The sequence below is a fragment of the Notothenia coriiceps genome, unplaced genomic scaffold (assembly GCF_000735185.1).
Source record: "Notothenia coriiceps isolate Sejong01 unplaced genomic scaffold, NC01 NC01_scaffold00029195, whole genome shotgun sequence".
In the NCBI taxonomy this organism is placed as follows: domain Eukaryota; kingdom Metazoa; phylum Chordata; class Actinopteri; order Perciformes; family Nototheniidae; genus Notothenia; species Notothenia coriiceps.
In genome coordinates this window covers 148,670-172,612 of record NW_011361896.1, presented here as the reverse complement: position 1 = coordinate 172,612, position 23,943 = coordinate 148,670, and the positions used below count along the sequence as shown (strand labels likewise).

The 23,943-nt window shown below is 40.2% G+C and overlaps 1 protein-coding gene across 1 annotated transcript in view; it reads right to left on the bottom strand.

Annotated features, from left to right (window-relative positions):
• Positions 1-5,191: 5,191 nt before the first annotated feature.
• lrp8 (low density lipoprotein receptor-related protein 8, apolipoprotein e receptor) overlaps positions 5,192-23,943 on the bottom strand; it is a 77,171-nt gene continuing 58,419 nt past the window's right edge. Inside the window, exons 13-18 of the mRNA XM_010786474.1 lie at positions 23,767-23,908; positions 21,470-21,622; positions 19,927-20,316; positions 16,154-16,222; positions 13,148-13,338; positions 5,192-11,089 (exon numbers count right to left, since the gene is read on the bottom strand). Of these exons, the coding sequence (XP_010784776.1) occupies positions 11,051-11,089; positions 13,148-13,338; positions 16,154-16,222; positions 19,927-20,316; positions 21,470-21,622; positions 23,767-23,908 (984 nt within the window). The 3' untranslated portion in view covers positions 5,192-11,050. The remainder of the gene's footprint in view (positions 11,090-13,147; positions 13,339-16,153; positions 16,223-19,926; positions 20,317-21,469; positions 21,623-23,766; positions 23,909-23,943) is intronic.

Here is a 23,943-nt window from a genome sequence, read left to right as displayed (position 1 = left end):
CAGGAAACAGCGGAGAGAGGACACGGCCACTTGCCATCAATAGGGAGGCGAAAGTCGCGGCCATCTACTTCCAACCCATGGGACCTTATTTCGGAAAAATTTATTTTTGAAGTCAATGGGGAGAGAAAGATTATTTTTCGATCCCGTTTGAACTGTGCCACAAATTACACATATGATGTTTGTCAATCTTAAAAAATAATTTCCATGTCAAGAAAGTTTGTCGTAAAACTGTTGAAATATAAGACTATGAAAAATACGCAACGAGAAAGACTACAAATCCCAGAATCCCGGTCCCGCATGCTGGCTCTTGGAACCGACTAACTCCCCTTTTATTTATGTACAGCTCTCAACATGCCCAGACTTGTAGTGATTTTCACCTCTTTTAATACTTTTCGCCTCATTCTGAAAGAAAGAAGTGAAATGTGCCAACATGACGGCTGTCTTGGTGTGTTTTGCGAGACAGGAGATGTAGTTCATTGAGCGGTTTCACACAAAAAAAAGTGTTGCTTCACAGTTTTACGACACATTTTTATTTTTTTGACTTGCAAAATTATCTTTTAAATTGACAAACATCATATGTGTAATTCGTGGCACAATTCAAACAGGATCGAAAGATAATCTTTCTCTCCCCATTGACTTCAATACATAATTTGTCCAAAATAAGGTCCCATGGAGGTCCCCCAGAAAGGGAGGGACTTCGCCACTCTATGGGACTACGGCGGAGAGAGTCAGCAGCTTCAGGTTCCTTGGTGTCCACATCACTGAACTGCTGAAACAACATCTGTTAAACACCTGAACTGTTGAAACAACATCCATAACATTCATCTGCTACTTAGTAATTATTTATCTATTTATCTAATATATCATTCCAATAGAGTGCCACAGTGACGCGTAAAAAAAACAAAACCCTACTTTTAAAATGTTCTAATCATAAATCTATCGATCATAAATCTATTGATTAGATTTATGATTCGAAAGTAGCGTAGACATGTGGAGATTATCCGACTGAACAAAACGTGATCCGTCTCTCAAATGTGTGTCAACCACATATTTACTATTTACTTGCATTATATTTTTTCTGTTTATCTGTGTTATTGTGTTGCACTGTTGGAGAAGCCTGTGACCTAAGAATTTCATCGCCATAACTACACTGTAGCTATGTTCGTATGACAAAATAAAGAACCTTGAACCTTGAACCACAGGGAGTGGAGTATGAGCCCATTACAGGTATCCACTCAATGTGGTGTATGAATGCCCTTAAAGTCAACTCACACTGGGCTCCGGTGCCGGCCAATTACACTGATAACAGTATTCATATTTATTCACACATGCAAACACACACTGAGAGGATGGCTTCTCATTCAAAACGTGAATAACAGTAATCCCTCTCATCATACAAGCACTAAAGAAAAGACACACACATGCACCTATAGAAGAAGGGGGAAGTGCTCCTCATCTGAATTGCAGACGTTTTTTGTGGCCTCCCTGTCTGCCAGCACCATGATGATGAGTTGTCCTCGTTAGCTTGGAGAATTTTAGCCGTAATTATCTGGTAATGGCACTTAGCCCATCAACTCCCCCTCTGGTGTGTTCCTGTGAAAACACACACACAAGCACACACAACATACACCCACATGTGAAGAGACAAACACACATGCTGGCATGCGGCTACACAGACAGACACAAAATCCAGACGGGCACACACACAGATGGACGTAAATCCATAAATACAGACAAAGAAACGCACTCTAGGACAAACAGAACCACAAACATAGACAGGCAAATATTAATAGCCATACACACAGCCATACAGAGAATTCACGCTGACAGACACAGACAGACACACACAACCAAACACACATACACTGTGCCATATCCCTGCTTCTCCATCTGCCCCCGTGGCTAATATGTGCAACTTATTATCCAGGAGATAATAGGAACTGTCATGCATGAGGCAGACAAGGGAGGGAGGGAGGCAGAGGGGTATCTGTGTGTTCACTGCATTTTTAAACAGAAAGGGACTTTATTGCAATAACTTCATGAGGCCAGATGTGAACCGATTGGCTTCCTTTACAAAGTCGAAACATCTTATCAAAAAGGTGCTACTGTGGGAAAGTGTTACAAGGGAGAAGCGTAAAGTGCTGATAGAGGTAAAAAGAAATGGACCAAGAGAGAGACAGAAGGTGAGATGGAAAATGTAGGGAATGGGCTGATGCAAATGAAAATAACTGCAAATGGTGGAGGGAGTCTTAATTTGCTTTTAACAATCACATTTTATTGCAATGGCTGTGAAACACTTCCATTGTTAATCCTGTGAAACTGTTCCCACACAGGAGCGCCATAAACCTGCATTGCCTATGCAAGGCTCTCAGAGGCGTCACAAAGGCACAACAGAAGGTAATGAGAGAGAGGAAGGTATAATGAGACGGGGAAAGACAATAATGGAGAATGATTAAAGGGAATTACAACAGCAAACATAAGCAAAGCCTCTGCTTTATGTCAATTTACAGAAAGTACTGTGCCCTGAAAACAAAATGGAGGATTAATGTTTCTTGGATGATAGAGCCAAGCAGATTGGCAGCCTGTTTGTGTTTCAATGTGTTGATGCACTCAAAGTTTTAATGGCGATAACATTAGTGCAGTGGGGACTCTGGCCAGCAGGGGCAGCAGGGCATGACACAGTGTGAGGATAGCTTTGTTCAAATACTAATTAAATTCAATGCAGGTTGGTTAGTTTACAAGGATTAAGCATTTCACATGTCATTTGCATACTGAATACTCCTGATTTGTAAGAGTGCTGATGATGTACGCTGTATTGGCACAAGGACATAGACACACTTAAAGCTGAAAAACATAATTGCGGGTGGTAAAACACTCAACAGTGAATAAAAGATGTTTGTTAAATTGATGGAAAACATTTTCGGCGAACATTTTTGTTTACAGAAACAGCTGCCTATTTACACATCCAGCAGACATGAAGGAACAATAGAATTAATTTTGAGTCATGTTTCTGGCCCCATTACAAATGTGTAAGTTAAATATTAATTTAGCTCTGATTTATTTCCCGCAATTCCTGATGGGAGAAAGCTTGTTGGATGTTATACTATCTACTACATTCAGCTGTCATTCACACATTTTGTTGTTTAGGCCTTTTCAACTGGGCTTTAGGCTGTAGTTCATGTGGCAAGGCTGTACTTTTATTGTATATATTATTACCACAATAAAGTAGATTAAAGTGATGTGAATTCATGAAACCCTTTTAAACTCTGAAGAACAAATTAAAGAACAAGGATTCTCTAGGAGAAGCACACATTTGGGTTAGCTATATTTATATAAATAGAGTTGCCGTGTCAGGGTCCTTAAATATTTTATTCATGATTAAGCGACGGTTCAAAGTGAATATTTTCTGCACTCTCCCACCTGGATGCCCCCTCGAACTCTAACTAAATATGAACTATTAGAGTCCGACAGTCATCAGAGGAGAGGTAATAGTTTGAGGGAAAAGGTTGTGGAGTGTGGCTGAATTCCAATACTGTGAAAATGGATGCTGTAGGTGTCTTCCTCTTTCTGGTCATTGCTGGAATTGGACACAGCATATAAGGATTGGGCTGAGTTAAAAAGACATCCCTGAAAATGTATATAATAACGACTTCTGGAAAAGTGGGTGCAATGGTAGAAACTACCAACAGAGAACCTTCCGTTTAGTTCTGTACTGCCCGACTTACTTACTTTGATATAGAATACATTTGATTTAAAAAGGACTGAGGGCAAACTGGCACATTTACTCAGGTGCTGGCCCACAGGGTCATATTAATAGAATGCACCAGTACCAATTTAAAAACCCATTGCATGTCAGTAATAAATTCATATCACTACCACTCTAATGCTTTAGAAGAAATCAAACTCCACCTAACATATAGCCAGAGGGCGTAATGAAAGGATTGCAGTTCTTCACCAAAGTCAACCATCATCTAATTGACATAAGGTGACAACGATATGTGTTTGAAATCAGAGTTCTCAAGGCAACAACTTAACCAGGAACAAAGCCAATAGAGAGGCCATCAACGGCGTTTATGATTTCTGGTTCTGGGACATAAGGTTGGAGGTATTTCTCGGCTGTAACAGACCTCTGTATTGACTTGTTTCTGTTCGGGTTGATTGCCCTGCAGAGAACTCTGATTTCAAACACCTGTCCTTTACTATACATGTGATAACTGTTGAATTTGGAATTTCTAACACTTTTATATCAACCCCCTAAGAACTGCCTGTAAACTTAACTGGATACACTTTACCAATGCAAGTTGTAATGGAAGAGGCAGATGCAGGATGAGATTCAAAGGGAAGCCAGAAGTGTATCATAGAACACCATAACCCCTTTGATCCGGCACCAATACCTCACTTATCATGAATCTTCAATGAAACCCTTGACTTCTGTAATGCCCGGGGAGATGACAGCGCAGGGCACTGGTTGAGTTGAATCTTCAATGAAGAGCAACAGCAACTCTGCAACAATGGGCAGGCGAAAGAGCGCCTGTATCCTCAGCAATATGAAAAACAGTTTATATTATTGCACTTCCTGTGTTGGACTATAAAATAAAGTTTTGACATAATACCAACTTAAAAAGAAAGTTTGATTTGGCGCTGGTATCACTCGATGATGATCTCCATGATGCATCCCATGGAGATTTTGCTTTAAATTGTTTAAAGATAGAGGGGGTTATTAACTCTACATATTCTAAATCCATATGGGAAAAGCGTAATGGCTGGCAACAACCAGAAACACATTTTAAGTGGGCGGGTTGGGGAGCTTTGCCATGTTACAAAGCGCCAACCTATTTACTTTAATGGTCAACTTCATGACCTCATGTTATCTAAAGGGCAGAAAGATAATCTATATATACATTTAGTCATGGCTCAAGGAATTCATTCATACTTTGTTTCTTGAATTACAACGTAGAAATGCTAAAGGGACTGCGCTTTAATGGCACAACTCTACCTAAAGTGCTCTTGTATTTGGCCTTGTAATGATTAACAATATTACATTAACTATAACATATCTTTGTTGCATACTTAAGGCAGTTTGCAGATGCTTACACTCTTGCTAAGAAGATTTAAGTCAATCAGAAAGACTGAGATCCAGACAAGACAAGAATGCAGAGTCCAGATGAAACACAGAGACAAATAGGTTGGACAGTTTTTATAAATTTAATATATCAATATATAGAGATATTTATCAACAGCTTGATTTCATAGAAACGTGAGTGAGACCATTTTGGCATACAGTACAGATATTCCATGTAAGTACAGAAGTTGCTAAGTTTTTAACTCCCCCTACCCCGTCCCTCACCAACCCGCCAGTTAACCCCCCCCGCCCGCAGACACAAAACACAGAAAAACAGAAAGAGTAAAAGTATACAGGAGCACAAAACAAGGCACCAATAAATTAAAAAGATAACCTCTTTTTTTAAAACACACAACAACAAAATCTATTTAACAGAATTAAATACAGTATGAACACTAAAGATCTGCAATGCTGTTAAAAAGCAACAAACGGAACAGATAGGAGAGGAAGTAAAGTAAAAACACTTTGGCAGATTATTAATTTTTAGTTACAATCAAGTAGTAAATAAATCCAGTGCTCTTGTGTACAAATAAATTCATATATAGTCTACACTCCTTTAACCCCAGAGGTTTATGTACATCTTTTTTTACAGATACATTTAAAACATTATCAAAAAGTTTTTGCTGTATGAAAACGTATTTACAAGTCATGATTCAAAACCATTGGACTGTACCATTGAACCCCCCCTCCCTTTTATTTCCTCCCCTCCTAAGAACGTTATCTCTTTACACAGTGCAGAAGGCTTCTTGAAAAGTTTTGTGCAACAAACAGCGTAAAAAAATGCCTGTCGTATGGCTGTGGAATGGACGGAACCCCAATGGTATTTGAGATTTCCTTGCAGGCAATGACACATCAGCGACATTTTGAGAAAATCCAGGGAGACAGTTTTTCCAAAAATATTGGAGCCAATAGTTTCTTATTGGCTGTGATTTCTCCCAACTCAATCACTGTTGAAGGAAAATTTCCAAATCTGTAACAATACTGTTATTTATAAAAGGTGTTGCCGGTGTACAGTATATCATCCCAACCCATAAAAAGATTTACACACACAGACTTCACAACTTCCCCCATTGCTGCCTTCTTCATTTTAAACTGACCGGTACAAAAAGTAGGCGACTGAACATTGCCCTTCAAGTAATCCATTATTCAGAAGACCAAATATGAAACTGAGAATGGTTTGGCAAGGAAAGAAAGGAGAGAGAGAGCAACAACTACAACGCACAAATATCCCCAAAAACACATGATAAGAGGAACCAGTTGAAGGAAAGTCACTGGGTCAACAAGAGATACATGCCAGCCAAGTAGAGTCAATGAGGGCTCCTTCCACAGTCCAAACTGTAGCTGGTCGGTGAATGGTGGGCTGCTTCTCGTGGCTTGAGTTTCTTTACCGGCTCTCGGGGTTTCCTCATTATTTCAGGGGTTCCATTTTATTACTCCGGAGTTTTATCCCATTAGTCCAGTGAGTGTGTGTGCCTGTCTACCCAAAGACTGATAGCCCTTGCCAAAGGAAAGATGACGATGACTTAAATGAAGATGGGAGGGCAAGAGAATGAGCGAGCACAGAGACAGCAGTGCTGATCTCTAAACTACAATTCAGTAGTAAGTTACCAACCACAGATTACTTTTGAAAGTGCATTAAGAAGTGAAGTGGTTGAGAGATGTGAGTTATGTTAGAAAGCAATGAAAGCATCCTGGTTCAATGCAGCACAGGTCAGATTCTCTGCTAGGAAAGGACTGGAAGCGACCAATTAGAAGAGCGGAAGAGAGGGACATGCAACAGGACAGTTCAAAACAGGGAGCACAAATCAGAAACACTGTAATTAATGCAGACACTTATATTGAATTATGGGTTATCACAGCTGTTAGAGAGTGCTATACTGTTGTGCTATGTTATTGTATCGTAATTTCAATAAAATAAACCAGATGCAACCTTGACATCGTTTATTTGTGATAGGAACCTGCTTATTATGCATTAGGGTGTTAGAAATGTCAACATATTGTATGACAGCATGAGTAAAAACCAATAGATGGATAGGCCTAACGGGCACATTTTTTGTGTGTTTTACCCTCTGAAAAGTGTCTTAATATTGAGAACAGGATGTCGCACCAGCTGTTTGTACATTCATCACTAAGTTTGTGTGTAAAATATTTACAACTACATTGATTTTCATCATTAAAACTTGAGGAATATGTTAGCTATTCGAAACGTAACTAATGTGTGGAATTATTTAAGAATCATCTTCAGTATTGACCAAACAAAACCAACGAACAGTGTAAACAGAAAGCATCGCAAGAAAACTAAACGGTTTTATGGGGTCAAGATAAATGTTACATTTAACTGTTGATCATAAAGAGATTTATGTTTATTGTCTATGAGAGGAAATATCTGAATACACAAACTTGAAAGTTGTTGGTCATTTTGTCTCATTATATCGTTAGCAGAATGATTTTTATTCAAGGTAATACAAATTTCCCATTAAATGCCTAATAAACAGTTTTTTTTATCTAGGGTCAATTATACCAATTGTTAAATAATAAGCAAACACTTTTCTCTGTCAGCTGGTTCAGATCCCATTTGCGTGTTAGTTTGAACCTACAAACTGTTGGAGCAGCCGGCTTTTGATCTTTATATTAAGACACTTTTAAATGTGTGTACCTTACATGTTTAAGACTACATTTAAAAGTTACTAACCTGGCTCAATAACTTAGTGCTATGTTATACATGCAGCGCTGCAGCACTGGGTTAACCATGATAATTCCAAGTAAAAAGATTACCCAAAAACTGACTCGTAGCTACACAGCATTATACCGGTACTACAATTAAAAATATAAATAAACAAAAACTGCACTATTTATTCTTCAACACCTTCAGCATGAGCATGAGCTCTGTGAGATCCTGCTAACTGCTGCCTTGTTTATGAAACTGACTGAGTGTAATCCTACAACATTTTTCCTTACAATTTGAATCAAGAATTTCAAGATAGCATACTTTCAAACCATGTCCTCTACTACCGTTTTAATAAAAATCTCCTACATGTTGGATGACAAAGGTCCCTTATGGACTTTATCAGCGTCCTTCAGGAGACGGCTGCTCTCAAGGTGTCCGCGCTGTGGACCAGCCAATCTGTCTTCACACTGTAGCAATAATAACTTTCCTACAATGCCACGCTCAGTCACCTCAATAAGTAAGCTATTTATTCTCCAAACTGCAAACCCTCCGTATGGAACTCTATGAGACCTGCAGCAAACACGGACATGAAGGAAACGATGAGGAGTGCAGAGCTGGCTGAGCACAGGGTTCAATCTGGCAGGGGGTTTGTGATGTCTTATATTCACAGACATCTGATCTGTTTCATCTTTCTTGACATCTTACATCATCTGTCCTTTAGGACTTTAAATGTGAAATTGTAAGGATAAACAACAATTTCCATTGCGATAATTACCCAAAAAAACATTATAAAATGACTTCAGTTTAAACAAAGATACAGTTGTGTCCATCTAAACAGTTCCACTACTAAACCAGTCAGGTTTCATGTTAGGCTGAGTCACAGTCTTCCCCACTGTGTAATGCATTTTATTTTGTTAAGACGAAGGGAGATGGCCCCTTGCTTGTGCTCAATCATCCTTCGTTATAGACGTAGAGGAGTGCAGTGCTGGCGATTACTATAATTTACCTGTCTAGCGTGCCACTTTTCACACATAGGCCGTACAAATCCCCCACTGTGCATCATAAACTGAGAGGAGAGAGTGCCATCCTTCTGAGGGATGTGAGCTGGGATGACGTAACACAACATCAGCAGAAATCCGACAAAATAAATAGCCCACTATTCATCTTCCAAACACAAACCTGTTCGCACATGGTTTAGTCACTTCCTGCCCACCTTCTCTGTCTGTTTCTCTCTTCCTCCCCTGTGGTTACCCACACTGAGAAAACACTTCCAGAAATCAGTGAGAATCCCGAATAATAATAACTACCATTAATCATCCTTTTGTTTGTATGCACATGCTGTCTATTGTAAGATGAAGACATATGCTATGTCTATACACAACCTAAATTGGAAGACTTTGATGTTTGCATTCTATAATTGTTTTTGCTTGTTATTATAAAAGACAGGATGTGAGAAACAAAGCTAAATTGCAACATTGTTGAAATTACTGAAGTTATTCTTAAACTTCTGTACCCTATATAAAAGTGTTCTTAACACATACTAGATGCCTTTTATTAAGACTAAATGATATCCAAAATAGGAATGTTGTTCATTTGCCATAAGTACTTGTAACAGCGATCATATTAACTTGTCACAACGGCCTCTAGATATTCACAGTGACAACACATTATGAGCAATTATTGCAATAGTCACTGGGCATGAACTCCATCTGGTTCAATGGGCTAGAAGCATGTCTGTGGCTAGCCAATGGAAGATCAGCTCTTAATGCTGGTTTACACGCTTCTTCTCTATCTAGCTTTCAAATCAAATCAGTGCTTGGCTCAGTCAGCCTTGGAGTAATACTCATCTGCTCATACAAATCAGGGAAACTCACAACCACACTGAACAGTCAGGGACAGCGGAAAGTGATTTATTTCAAGTGTGGGCTCTTTATCCATGGCATGTCATCCAGAAAATGTTGTTAATCCAGAGAGATAAACCAAAGTGTTTAGTAAAAGTGATTTTTTTTGGGAGCCATACACCAAAAGTTATAAGAATGATGAAGTTTTTAAGACTATTGGGGCCAGAAAACAAATCAAAAATAGACAAAAACATATTTTGCAGTTGTCTAATGGCAATAATATTTCTGTCAATTAATCAGTTAGCTGCTTGCTCTTCCTCTCATTTCATAACTTTTACTTCATTTCTACAGGATTCCAATACAGCATGTGGCACTCATAGAACTCTCTAACTCAAAGCATTAATGTTAATATTTCACAGTCACACAAAGGTGTTGTGACAATGTTTCCACAAACAAAAAGTCAGGAACACGTGTGAGACCTAACACCAGCCGATAATCAACAAACAATCCTGAGTTCTTTATCGACTGCACGCATACCTCTGATTCAAGAAGAGAGGATTACCCATAATCCTTTGCCTTCTCTGCCCTGTAGCTTTTTGCCTTGAGGAACTACCCTCTGATGGCACAAATCCTTCAATTGCCTTCCCAAATAAAAAAAATAAAAACTCTTTCACCCCGAAGCCACCTCCAAACATGCAGACAACCCCATCATTTTCTTCCTTCTCCTTTCCCCTTGGCTATATTTAGCTTCTCCTGCTCACATACAATATGTCAAGGGGGGAAGCTCAAAGGCTGGGTGTAAAAGGACGACATTCGCCTGTTTGAAACAAAAATCTGTCATGTCAACTCGAGAAGTAAAGGGAACTATGAAGAAAAAACGCCCTTTCCTATAACCGTATAACCGTGAAGCTATTCCAGTAGTACTCTAGCACTTAGCGATGCGGATTACATATTTACAAGAGCAAACTCATACAAATAAATTAAAACTGTGTAAAATGAAGTTTAAAAAATAATGCATGTCGGCTTTTCTCTCCCTGTGCGATGGCCTTCTATTTACAATGTGCACTGAGATAGCCAAATGAGGTTAGTTTGAAATAAAATCATCAAGCAGCATTTTGAACACCACTACAGCGAACAAGAGGCAGAGAAGAGAGAGGAGAGGAGCAGATGCTACAAACAGACTAGCACTAAGGGAAGTAGTAGTGGCTAGTAGTGGTAGTATTGTTACTCCAGTGGAGGAAACAGGAGAGGAAGGGGTATTTAAAAGATGTACATGTCATCCCTTGCTCCTACAAAAGGGCCGGCAAACTCCTTCTCTTTCTCCTCTGCGGTGTACTGGCCTCATTGTGGCGGTGTAGCTGTGGTGAGAGGAGGGGCCAGGAAGGCATTGGGAAGGGGGGGCAGGCTGCAGCCCCCCCCTCAGGGATAGCCATCATCCTCCAGACTGAGTGCCACGCGCTGCAAACAGCAGATAAAAAACGGTTACAGTAGGCTGGTAACGGAGAGAGGGAGAGAGAAAACATAATATCATGGTGGAAAGAGAAGAAAGAATGAAAGCAGGAGATAAAGAGAGATCAAAGATGGCACTCGGGAAAGAAATGGCAGGTTCCTAAAGAATCCAGTGTTCTGTTCCTCCTTACGGTCCTCATCTTTCCCTGACCTTCCTCTTCCCCTCTTTCCAACCCCCCCCCCCTTTATTCATTCCCTCCTTCACTGGCTGCTCCTATGCGAGGAATGCAGGATGCTTGCCTACGGCTGAAAAGGTCTGGCCCACATTATGCCAATCTCATTTTTCTCTGGCTGTCTGAGTTGCCACAGTGCCACAAAAGGAAAGGAAACGAGGAGAGAAAAGAAGAGGACAGGAGAGGAAAAAAAACAAAAACATTTGAAGGCAATAAAGAGATCCGTGCAGATGTAAATAAAAAAAGATGAGAGAGTTCGCTCGCTCTCTGCAGCCCTTCACATAGGGTGGTTGTTCATTCGACCTTGAATCTTAATATGACTTGTGCACCTGTTTCCTGTGTGTGAGTGTGTGTGTGTGTGTGTGTGTGTGTGTGTGTGTGTGTGTGTGTGTGTGTGTGTGTGTGTGTGTGTGTGTGTGTGTGTGTGTGTGTGTGTTTGTGAGTGTGTGTTCGCAGCCTGTCACCGTGCCAATGGTACACAGGATTCTTTGCTGCTTTTCTCTCTGAACGACACAAAGAAATCTGTGTTACCATGCCAACCGATCAAAGCGCTAGACTCCCACCCCCCTATAATCCCTTTTGGCTGTCCTTGCCTGCTTGCTTTCCTATACCTAAAGCAACACATATATTAAATAAATATCATGAGTGTCTGATACATTTAAGTGCAGTTTGGAGAAAATTAAAGCTGATGTTTTTTTTGGGTATTGAAGAAAATTCAGCTTCAGTCCTAATATGTTTTCTCAAAGACTGCCTTAGCATCAAATGGGAAATCAACAGGGTAGCCTGCAATTCATCAAATGATAAGAATCATGCTTTCTGCAACTACACTCAAGACAAAATATATTATTCTGAATTTTCCTTGATTCTGATTTGTGCTCTCCTTCCTTTATCTTCCATGTCCTTTTAAACTATAACGGGAAACAAAATCAACATTCAGGCAATGTTATGATGTTACTGTCCACTCTAAAAAGTTATCCGTCAGCTCCGTAAAAATAATCTTCTTTCTCAAAGACATCTGTACACTAAAAATATTTGTTGTCTTACGGATAAATCATCAACACTGTGGAGGCCCTCCTGTCATGCCTTTCTCTCATAACTGCACTGCATAGAGACATGAGTCATAATTAAATCCTCAGTGGCACTCTAATGCCTTTCTAAACCTTTGTTATCATTTTTAGCAGCTAACGTGACAAAGAAATATCCGCAGAATACCTCTCAAACAAGTATGCTCCCTTACGGCACATGTTTACAGTAATCTAGTGACCATGTTGTGAAACAATAACTTCTGAATCAGCTGCTTCCGTAATTTAAAGATGACACGTGCCAGTTTAGGAGTTTGTCAGGAAACGGGACCTCATAAGAAACACATCTGACCCAGTAACAGAACAAACACTTCAACCACCAGAAAAACACAATGCACAAGTAAATTGGATGGCAGGCTGGCAACGAAGATGTGAGGGGGATCAAATGATGTACTGTATGATTATGGTCATGAAGGTGGAATTAATGTGAACATGATGTACTTGTGAAGGGCTAACGTGTGTATGCTTGCTGTTTTTCAGTGATTTCTGTAAAAAATTACGTGTGAGATTGTGGGCGTGTGCGAGCCTGTTCCTTCTTTCCAGCAGGCTTACATGTACAACAAACGGGCTTTCAAAACCCACGCACAATGCTCCCATATCCCAAATATTTCAAACTCCATTTCTTCTCTCTGCAGCATCTCTCATTTGCCGCTCGAGAGCATCGGAGCCCCTGAGTACCAGTGGGAGTTGCTGTCTGTGCTGCCGCCCCCTAGAGGAAGCGCTATGAATGGCTGACTGTGGCTGCCACTCACTGCTGGATACACGTGGCCGACGGACTCGCTGTGGCGCCCGATGTGGATCTCGTCGTCATCGTCCTCCGTGGTTTTGCGATAGACAGGGTTGTCGAAGTTCATGCTCTTCGTGTTCTTGCGCCGCCAGTTGCGCCAGACCAGGTACCCTCCGGAGCAGAGCAAGCTGATGACCACTGTGGCAAGGATAGGGACTGCATGTGTTTAACACACACACAACAACAACACACGGCGGGAGCGTTAACACAGCCCAGGGGACACAGAGCGGCGCTTTAAGCACTAACACACACAAACACAAAAAAATGTTCAATTTTTGAAGTCTCATTATTATCGGTATTCTTTGATCTATTATCTAAGTCAATGGCTTATTTTCTAACTTTTGCTGCCATGAAATGTATTGAATTACACAGTGTTTTACGTCGAGGGTATGGACAGAGAAACCCTGTGTATACACGTGCCATTTAAAACTAATCTGGATGCTTTTTTTAGTGAAACTTACAAACAATGAGCCTTCATAGTGACTATAATATTCATTCAATTAAAAAAAAATTGCTCAATCATACAAAATGATCAAACACAAATATGCACATGCATAATTTGCAACAATGAATGTCTGCATGCACCATCACACACCATTTATCCAGCACACACTCAAACACAAATACATGCATAACCAATCGAAAGCATACAAATCATTTGAATTAAATCTTGTAGTATTCAGGACATACAGTAAAGCCAGTGATCAGATTGTTATTAAATAAAAGCCCTGCAAGGATGCTTAACAGTCATCACTGTTGGGGAAATATTTTCCAAGGCCCGTAACTTTGAACCAGTTTATCAGTTCATACTGTCCTGACTGAGCACCTTGGCTGCTGTGCTCTCAGTGTTCTGTCTCCCTGTTCCTGCCTGTTGGCGTCAGCTGATAGAGGTGTTATGATTCTATCTTGTTATGCACAATGTTGATTACTCTCTCTGAACTAGCTAAATACATGGGTCTGGGGTAGAGTTCTTCAGAATTGATTGTGGCATCTCAACCGTGTGGTCAACTCGTGGCCCGTGACATGAATTCTCCTGCCGAAGCTCCAAATAAACCGCCAGTGTTTGCCATCAAAGCTCCAGCTCTCCATCGTGTCTTTCTTTGAGTCCTGACTCCAATTGCTTCAGAAGTTTCCCCAACAATCACCGCATTATTCCTGTGCTACATTTAGCTATAATGTTTAATTCTGCACGAGTCTATTAAAAGAAAAAGTAAACGCTATCTTCAGACTGCCTGACTGGTGTTTTTTGACTGGGTTGTGAGAGGAGAATGGACACGGGAAGGAGAAGAGGGCATGTGAGAGAAACATGGGGATTGGAGGATTTGAGATAAGCTCTGTATCTCTCCTCTCATTACCATATCAGCATGACTGCCTAGTTGCCCTTTAGGACCTGCGTGTGTATACAGTGAGCATATGAGTTTATGTATGAGAGACCCACAGCCAAACGAAAGGTGTGTCAATGTGGAGAGATAAAACAAGTGTGTGTGTGTGGGTGTGTGTATGCCCACACATATCTGCATCCCCTGTGGTAGCCCAATCTAATTGCTCTTTTGTTGGATAGGCACTTGAGGTCCCTGTGTGACTGGGCTGGAAACCCCAGATCCTCCTTTGTTCTTTTCTAAATACTCACTGGTTAAAAAAAACATCAGCTTTTGCCTGATTTAAAAAAATGCATTCCAATTAGAGAGCAGCATAACTTTGGCTAAATACTGATTATCATGGCTGGGCTGTTTCCCCTTGTGGAGCTGTGGGTGGGCGTGGTGCATTAACGGATGTGAGCGGAAAACTGGGGTGCAGAAATCCGGCCCTTGTGGACTTCCAACAATAATTAACGTTTCAAAGCTGCCAAAAATATACAGAATGGGAGATTTATGGCTGCAATGAATGGCAGAAGGACAGAATGAGGGATAAAAGAGGAGAGGGTTCACAGTCTCGGGGGTTGTTTTAATTAGCTGAAATCTCAATGGTTGAGAATGAAAATAATTTAAAAAACGCTTTACGACATTTTAGAGCTCTCATAATTTCTCAAACTATTTAATATTAGGGATGAAAGAGATCTCAATTAGCGACATTTTCCCCTTCTAAAAGGTCATTTGCACATTAAGCTGATATCTCAGTCAAGAATTAAATATTTCCATAAAATGTGATTATCATTTAAATTCAAGCTAATAGAATAAATTGCTTCACAAAGCTTGTTTTATTGGACTAACTGGCATTCTCCAATTATGCCCACCTTATTTCACTGTATTGTATTATTGTGGCCTGATAATTTCTTTCTACCGCAGCAATAATGTAATTTCCCAGGTCAAAATTCCACAAAACACAATTTTATCTCATTACGTTTTTTTTTACTCGTATGCACAATCTGATTCCAGTAACCCATTCTCAGATCTCTGGGTCACGAAGAAGGTGATTGCACTGGATTGATTTCAGACTGAGCTACTGTCTGATCAGAGTGGAAACATGAACTTAATGTTATTAAAGCTGGTCAAATGTGATGACAACATTTGAACTGAATTCCTCATTTGCTCAAATCACATTAAAAATGACATAAAGTGCACATTACAAAGGCTAGTCATCGATGGCTGACGAGTTTTAAGGCTCATAATGGCTTTTTGTAGCCGAAAGCCAGGCAGCTATTATTGAGATAATACCAGAGTTCAGCACATTCTCTCAATAAGTGACCTATTATTTTGTGCCCAAACATCAGCTGAGGCTATTGTATGATTTGCATGTTCAAAGGACAAAACATGTTCCTGTTTAATATAAAATAAACTCATTTGAATCAGTCAGGTGGGTGTTTAAACTCTCAAACAAACGCAGTCATACACACATGCAGCCAGACACATCAAACACAACAATCCACACACAACCTGCAGGTCTTGAACGGCAAGCAGTCGAAGAAGCGAGGAGGGAGAAGCAGGCAAGCAGAAAGCAAAGGCAACACAGCGAGAAAGTAAAGAGTACTCACCGATAGGAATAACTATCCCCAGAACAGCTACTGTGATGTTGTTACCTATGAGGTAGTGATCACTCGCAGCTGAGAAGCAGAAGAAAGAGAAAAGAGAAAACAAACAAAAGTGAGCAAAAACTGTTGTTCCATCACCCCCTCCCCAAAGGCCTCTGCTAGAGAGAAACACAGGTTTCAAGCTTCAAGCAATAAAACACCTATTTGATATAAGGGCAGGGAATTTATTTGATTTCACTTTGGACGGCTGATTTTTACCCTTCTACTTTCTTTTAAAACAACATGTGTTAATAATTCAGTTGAATCATACAAGTATGCAATCTAAATGCAATGAGATGCATTTAATACGAGAGAAGACAAATGCAATGCAAGGAAGTAATGTATCAGAATTTGTATGAATATAATTCAAAAACAAGCAATACATCTTTTAACGATGCTTTGAAACATACAGGGTATTCCAGCTGACCTTGAGAGTGAATATGAACACATGACTTTGTGTTGCAAGTCACTCTTTTGTTCACAGCACGTCTTCATAAAGTGAGTGCCAAAGTAAACAATTATTCTAGACATGCTTTCCATCCCGACTCCCCTTCAACCACCCCCACCCCCCCACAGGCCTGCGTGCAGAGTGACGTTTAAACTGCTCCCAAGCCTCCTATTAGCAGCAGCCTAGCCATTAGCAAAAGTGTGATCAGATGGCTTTAATGAAGTCTAGTGAGGAAGATACAGAGGAGATCATGGCGCTGGGCCTGCATAATGATTGGTTGGTTATAGGTAGAGTCAATGTGTGTAGCTGAATGCACGGAGAAGGCACCGAGGTGACAGAAGACTCATATAATTAAGACACATTTTCTCTCATCAATGAAATAAATATATGAATAACTGAACACACACACACACACACACACACACACACACACACACACACACACACACACACACACACACACACACACACACACACACACACACACAGTGAGATAAAGAGGCACAGCAGGTGATAAGACTTCAGACTGAGCAGTCAAGCGTCTGAGTACTGAGTCAGCAGAATTGAATTTGGTCTTTTCTTAAAGTATGAGTGACGTCCAAAGGGTCCTAAGACTCTAGAAGGCGGATTAATAGAATCTTATTAAAGCAGCAGCTATGAAAGAAGTCGTTTCGGTAAGTGAAGGCAAATAGAAAGAAATTGAAAAAGAGAGGAAAAAAGTCTCAATTTCATTAACGCTACCATTATTGCTGGAGGGATTTTAAGTTCAAACAGAATTTGCTGTTTGCCTCAATGAGAACGTTCCTTTTCGAACCCTATATTTTGCTCCTTCAAATATGACTCTATTTTAATGAGTAACTTAGTTAAATATTGTATATCTCTGAATGTTTGGCAAGTATATTTAATAACTCATGTCCTGGTTGCCCTCTAAAATGAATAGCCATCAAGAGGAAAACCTGATACACAGTTGACCAACTATAAAATGACAGGTTAACTTAAAACAATCCTCTAATGCACAAACAAACATCAAAACAGTTGTTTCTGTCTGTCACACAGTATGTATGCATCATTTTTTAACATGTGTATAATGTAAGTAATGGAGGCCAAAATCTAGATTCCTGGTTTGGTGCAAGAATGTTCCCCAAAGTTCATCTGAAGCCAATATAAAGATCTCAATTGATCAATTAAAAAAGCCTTTTTTCTTTTGAAAAAGGAGTCCCTATTGTGTTTCTACAAACTGGTGCTGAGCTCTTGTGGAGGATAAAAACCGGGAATGTTTAGCTTTACTCGCACTGCTTAGGGCCTCATATAAACTTGCTGAAACTCAGATGAAGTTTGGGATTCATTCATGCAGAGAATGAGGACAGTGGACTGGTCCCCCATCCCTTATATTTACAGCACTTTAGAAGAGGATCTCCTTAGGCCCAGTACGACTAACTACTCCTAACTATTTAATCAGAACTGACTTGAAAGAGTGCACACCTATCCTTATAAAAGCAAGGCAGCATTTTGTAGTCTTGTCCAATGGGGCAGAAAGATGAATGAATAATTACTGGCTTGGAGAGTGAAGGTTCACATTTTTAAGAGCGTAAATGCCTATGAGCCTTGCGTACCAGCTGTGGTTTATCTTTTATTCCTGAAACTCCTGGTTCTTCCGCGCTCCACCATGGCAGGCGGAGCGCCACACATGTGTAACAGCTGATGTTGACACTCTTGACAGTGTGCACTGAGTCGAAAATTATAACACATGGCCCGTGGGTTTGGAGACGTGTCTCGTTCATGCCCCATTTTCCCATCTGTGTATGCTCCACCTCTTATCTGGAGCACTTGTGGTGTGGTGGGGAAGCTGACAATTACAGAGAGGAGAGGAAACATCTCTGAAAAACCCAGCGCTCCCGGAGTGACGAGACTCTTTAATTCCAAGAAAATCACTTTCTCTTGTCTCTTGTCAATCCCATCTTTCCTTGTTCCTGTTAATGCTGTTTTACCTCCCAACAGAGATTTCTTTAGGACATTTTACAATTTCCATCCTCCACGTTTGAATGCTGGACTGCCATGGTTCTTTTTGTGCTCTGTTCAGTTTTGTTCCTCTACGGCCTTACTGTATTTTCTAATTTAATAATCCCTAGTTTTCCTCTGCCCTCTTTATCTAATGCATATCTCCGTCCTTCTTATGTGTCTAGCTTTTCCTTTTCCTCCAACTCTCACTTTCATCCTCATTCCTTTCTCTCTGTATAACTTTTCCAATTTCAGTCCTTGCTCTCCTGGTTTTGCAATACAATGAGAAATGCCTCTGATGTAAATGCAATATTCTCAAATCGGAGTTCAAACACAGTGCAGCAGCTTGCAATCTTTCTCAATTGCCAACCACTTTTTCCTTTTACTTTCATTTCTATTCATAGTCCATATTTGCAGTGAGCCTTAATATTAAATTATATTATATTGGCTAAATGTTATTCCAAATTGACTAAGTAACTGCATTCATCAGTAGATTTGATTTGACATTGTTTTACTGTTTCCTGCTATGGGTGGCAGGGAAGTGAGTGGACCACACTGAAAACACACGCACACATCCACAGTTCAAAACAATCTGGAGGATTTTATGACGAAAATCAGGCTGCAGCATGTTGTGTGCATCCAAGTAGTTTAGACATTTTCCTTTGTGGAGTCAATCAAGACTCCTACTACACTTCTAAATTCACACTAACTCTTAGTGTGGCTTTGTAAAGCATTGTTCTCACTGCTGTTATATTCTGCTGTCATTGTTTGTCTGGGCAACAAACCGCAAAGCCTGATTTTTCTGGCGAGCCAGCAAAGCATGAGTTGTGTGAAAAAGAGACAGTTTTAGAGCGAAGGAGAAGAGTAGGAGGGTAAAGACAAAGAGAGTGAGAGAGGCTGTCAGAAAGTAAGGATGAGTGATTAGAGGTGTAAGGTGAGAATGGAGGGGACTGTCGTTTGTTAGCTCTGACAGCTCTGTTACAAGCTGCTCATGGGGGACCGACAGCATGCAGACCGAGAGATACACTAGTGATCGTGTGTGTGCTAGAGAGAAAAGAGTAAAACAAGACCAGCAGTAGATAGACAGATGGTCAGACAGAGAAGCGTAGGGGAAGAGAAGCCAGAAGGAGGAGGGAAACTGATGTAAGTAGTCGTTTTTAGCTCCCCGCTGTTTTAACAGCAGGTAGTAAAGATGGCTTTGGAGTGCTACACTCACAGAAAAACAAAACATGCTGTATGCAAACACCTCGCAGACACTCTATGAAGAAACCCTGCTCACCATGTTCCTTACCTCTGTGGGAGAGGTTGCCGTTGCTCTCTCTCTGAATGCTGTTGGGGGCCACGGGGCCCAGTAGAGGTGTGTGTGTGGATGTGGATGACTGACTTGAGCTGCTAAATCTTGTCGTCTCTGTGCTGGTGGCAGCGGGGGTCCGGGGCTGCTCCGTGGAGGTTCTGCGGGGGGTCTGAGATGTCGTCAGGCGTCTGATTGAGGGCCTGAGAGTCGTAGCAGCAGAGGTGGTGGTGGTGGTGGATTTTGTGGTGGTGGTTGGGGAGGTTTTGGTCGTGGCAGCAGTTGTGCTAGTTGTCGTAGAGCTTGCTGTAGTGGTTGTTATGGGAGTTGTGCTTGTGATGGTGGTGGTGGTAGTGGTTGGAGCAGCTGTTGTGGTTGTTCTGGGTCGAACTGCACAAGAGAAACAGGACAATAATATAATAAGTATTCTGTATTTTACTTGCAGATGTTTTATTTCGACTGTGTGCATCTATAAACAGCATGTAAGGGTGAATTAGAAGGTCAAACCATACTCCTAATTCCCCAGAAGTGAATATAAAACTAGTTGATAATGCAAGAAAAAATGATCAGGATATCTTTCAGTATGACATTTTGCGACATTGTAAATGTAATTAAAATGATCAAAATCAATCAACTCAATTCAACTGTTAGTCAGACAAATTAAGTTTAGAGAGGTTGCCAGGTAAAACACATTTTAAATAAGATAACATCCCTAAATGGCAAGTGTGTTTCTAGTTTAAGCAAACATAACACATCCTCTATTAGGGATGATGATGAACGGGGCACAGGGAAACCAAATACATTTCTAAAGGTTTTATGGTTGCTGCAATATTGATAATACATTGCTCCATAATTAGGCACAAAGCAGATAGCAAGAGGAACATATTATAAGGGGACATTTTATAACATCTTAATAAGAACTCAGAAGAAATATTGTCCTGCATTAGGAAGTCTAAAAAGTGTGAGTGCAAATGTTCTTTCTCTCAATTGCTCTTCCTGTCTCTGAGGGATCCTCTGAATGGTGGCCTACATACATCCTCATTTCTCTTTATCAACTCCTTTCTTCTCACCTGTGCAAACTGGCAATGCAAAACAGTGCACGTTTATTAAGGATGACAACTTAACAAATGCAGTGACTGCAAAGGCTCGGGAGTGGCTGAGCGTGGGAAATAAGGCCAGTGAAATAATGGAGGTGAGCTGGGAACACAGCGAAGCAGGGAGAATCCACCTGCAACCTTATAAGACATTATGCACAGCTATCTAATCTTCTATTCAGATGACAGAATAAATGTTTTGCATACTGACTGGTTTAAAGAAAACATTTTTAAAAGATATGTATGAATACTGGACTATGAGGTGGACTCCCGTCAGCAGTGCTGCAGTGAGAGTGAAACCAGGGAACATCGGTATGGCCTGGCACTCCATCATGTCACTGTGATAGCAGCCAAGTACGTTCATGTGACATTTCTCTGCACAATCCCTCTAATTGAGTACGCTCCTGGACTCTCTGTGATTTATTGGTTTCAGAGCGTGAACGACTTACCTATAGCACAGCGCCTCATGTCTGGTCCCAGCTCCATGCCATCAGGACAGGCACAGGTGTACTTGGGAGAGTGGTCTGTGATCTGGGGGGCCTTCAGGCAGAGGTACTCACAGCCACCGTTAGGTAGACTGCCCATGTTGCAGGTATCTGGGGCTGGAGGGACACAAGCAGACATAAAGAGAGGATTAAAAATGGTTGGGTTAAGTACAGGTTTTACATTATCCCTTGATTCAATTAAAAAATGTATGTTTTCTTAAAGATACTTTACATGTTTTGAAGTCTTACATCTCCATTGAAAACTATATATTGAAAACTTCCAAGAAAGACATGTTTTAAACATTTGGTGCTTTTCCCAACTGCATGTACGCTCCAGGGTGATGAGCGCAGAGGTGTACATGTACAGTAGACCAAAATAGTTAAAACACAAAGGTTATTAAGAATTTAAGACAGAGCCCCAGTTTTGAAACTTGACAGCACCCCTGAAAGTAATTGTGAACTGAAATGAAGGTTTGTCCTGGTGAGCACATTAGGAAAAATGAAAATAACAACGTTTCTTTTTGCATTATACATATATAATATGACATGTATAGAATGTATAAATTATACTTTGTTTATTCAGTCTTGACTTAGGGGCAATTCTTGACCCAAATGTAGAAAGACCAATGCAGAGAACGGGGTCTTGACCAATGTAAGCCCAGGATCACATATGTCAACAAAACTACATATCACCTACCAACATTATGGTGTACCATACTAAAAAACAACATGAAATATATGCTGGAAAGACATTTAACAGTGTTATATAGGGAATGATCCAGTAAAGTGATGCTTAGATAAAGGTGGTGGTGTTAAAACAAGTTTTTATATCCATTCCTTGCTCTGAAAAATGAACATGTAGTTCCAAACCCAAGACTCAGTTTCATGGAAAAATGGTGCTGCTCTTGTCATGAGGGAAATAGGTCAGGTCGCAATTGGTTTTTCCTCCTAACTTGTGCTGCAGTGGTTTTAAAGAGCAGCACATCAGAGGCATCACCAGCTGTCAGAGGAAGCAGCAACATCACTCACGACACACAGTAATATTCGAATAAGATGGGAATACATGTATAGTAACTCAGCATGTCAAGTATCTAGTATGAGCAGCTGTCCAAATTAAACTTCAAATATATTGTATACCTGCCTTCATTATTAACAAGAAATGAATCTCTTCTGGTTAAAGCAAGTCTTTGAAATGCCATGACACATTATCACATCACATTTAATTCTGTGCTGGGGTAAGAAATGTGAAGGCTGGACGAGGAGAGGAGAAGAGCAGCATGGACAGAAAGGGAGAGAAAAAGCAATACATAAAATCAAATAAAATGAGATGTAAAGATATAAGGACGGACCACTCGTGAAAAGAAAGTAGAAGGCTGGAGGGAGATATCAAATAAAAAGTTGAAAAAATAAAAAATGATATATCCATTATTCCATCCTCTTCTTCTACTTCCCTTAGGTCTAGATTAAGCTCTACAAATGGAACCAAGGCTTCAAATAAAGCTGTCTGAACAACAATAAATGAAAACAAATTAATACATAAGAAATATATATAATAAAGAAGAGAATATACTGGCATATCAATTATTGAGAAACTATTTTAAAGAACAATGTCCAAAAATGTAGACATTAAAATATTGATCCAATATGTGAGGAGATGCATTGTGGCGAATAATATATTTGATGGGGGATTTGTGCTTTTTGATTTAGATTAGCATTTTTTTTAGAGGAAAAAACATATGTGAAGAGCAAAAGATAAAGATCAAACACCGAGACCAAGACACATCACAAATTACTTCACTCAAGGTCAGAAATTATCAAGTGATTACTTATGAGAACTACTAGTATCTGCACATGGCAGCTAGAAATCAAAATTCATCTCCATTTTATCGCGTTTGGCCCAGTTAGTTGTATGTCATCCTTTTGTTCACATTGTCAAAACATGCTTATTTCTGTGATATCTCTCGGAGCAGAACTCCTCATTTATTAATAAGAGAATGCAATTAGCGTTCTACTGGCACTCAGACAAGACTTTTTGCACAAAACAAATCATGAAAACAGTCTCACACTCACACATGCCCATTTCGTGCCTCACACACACATAGAGATTGTTAGCTGTCACGCACTCACTAAGGTATTTACTCACCACAAACAATAGGTTATTTGGTTATTATTTCAAACAGTTTAGGAAAGTGAATTCTTAAACAAAGTGGATCTAAAAAAGCACAACATATGTCCATCTCATGGATTACTGCATGTCTTACCTTTGGGTTGCCTCTGTTCATGAAACACCACCAGGTCCAGGGGGTTGTTCAGGTGCTCTGCTACCTTCACCACATCATGTCCGGTCAGTCGGTTGGCACTGTATATCGCTTCATCCTCCAAATCTGTCCAATATATACGATCCTGGATAAAAAGAAAGAAAGAGTTAGACAAAACAA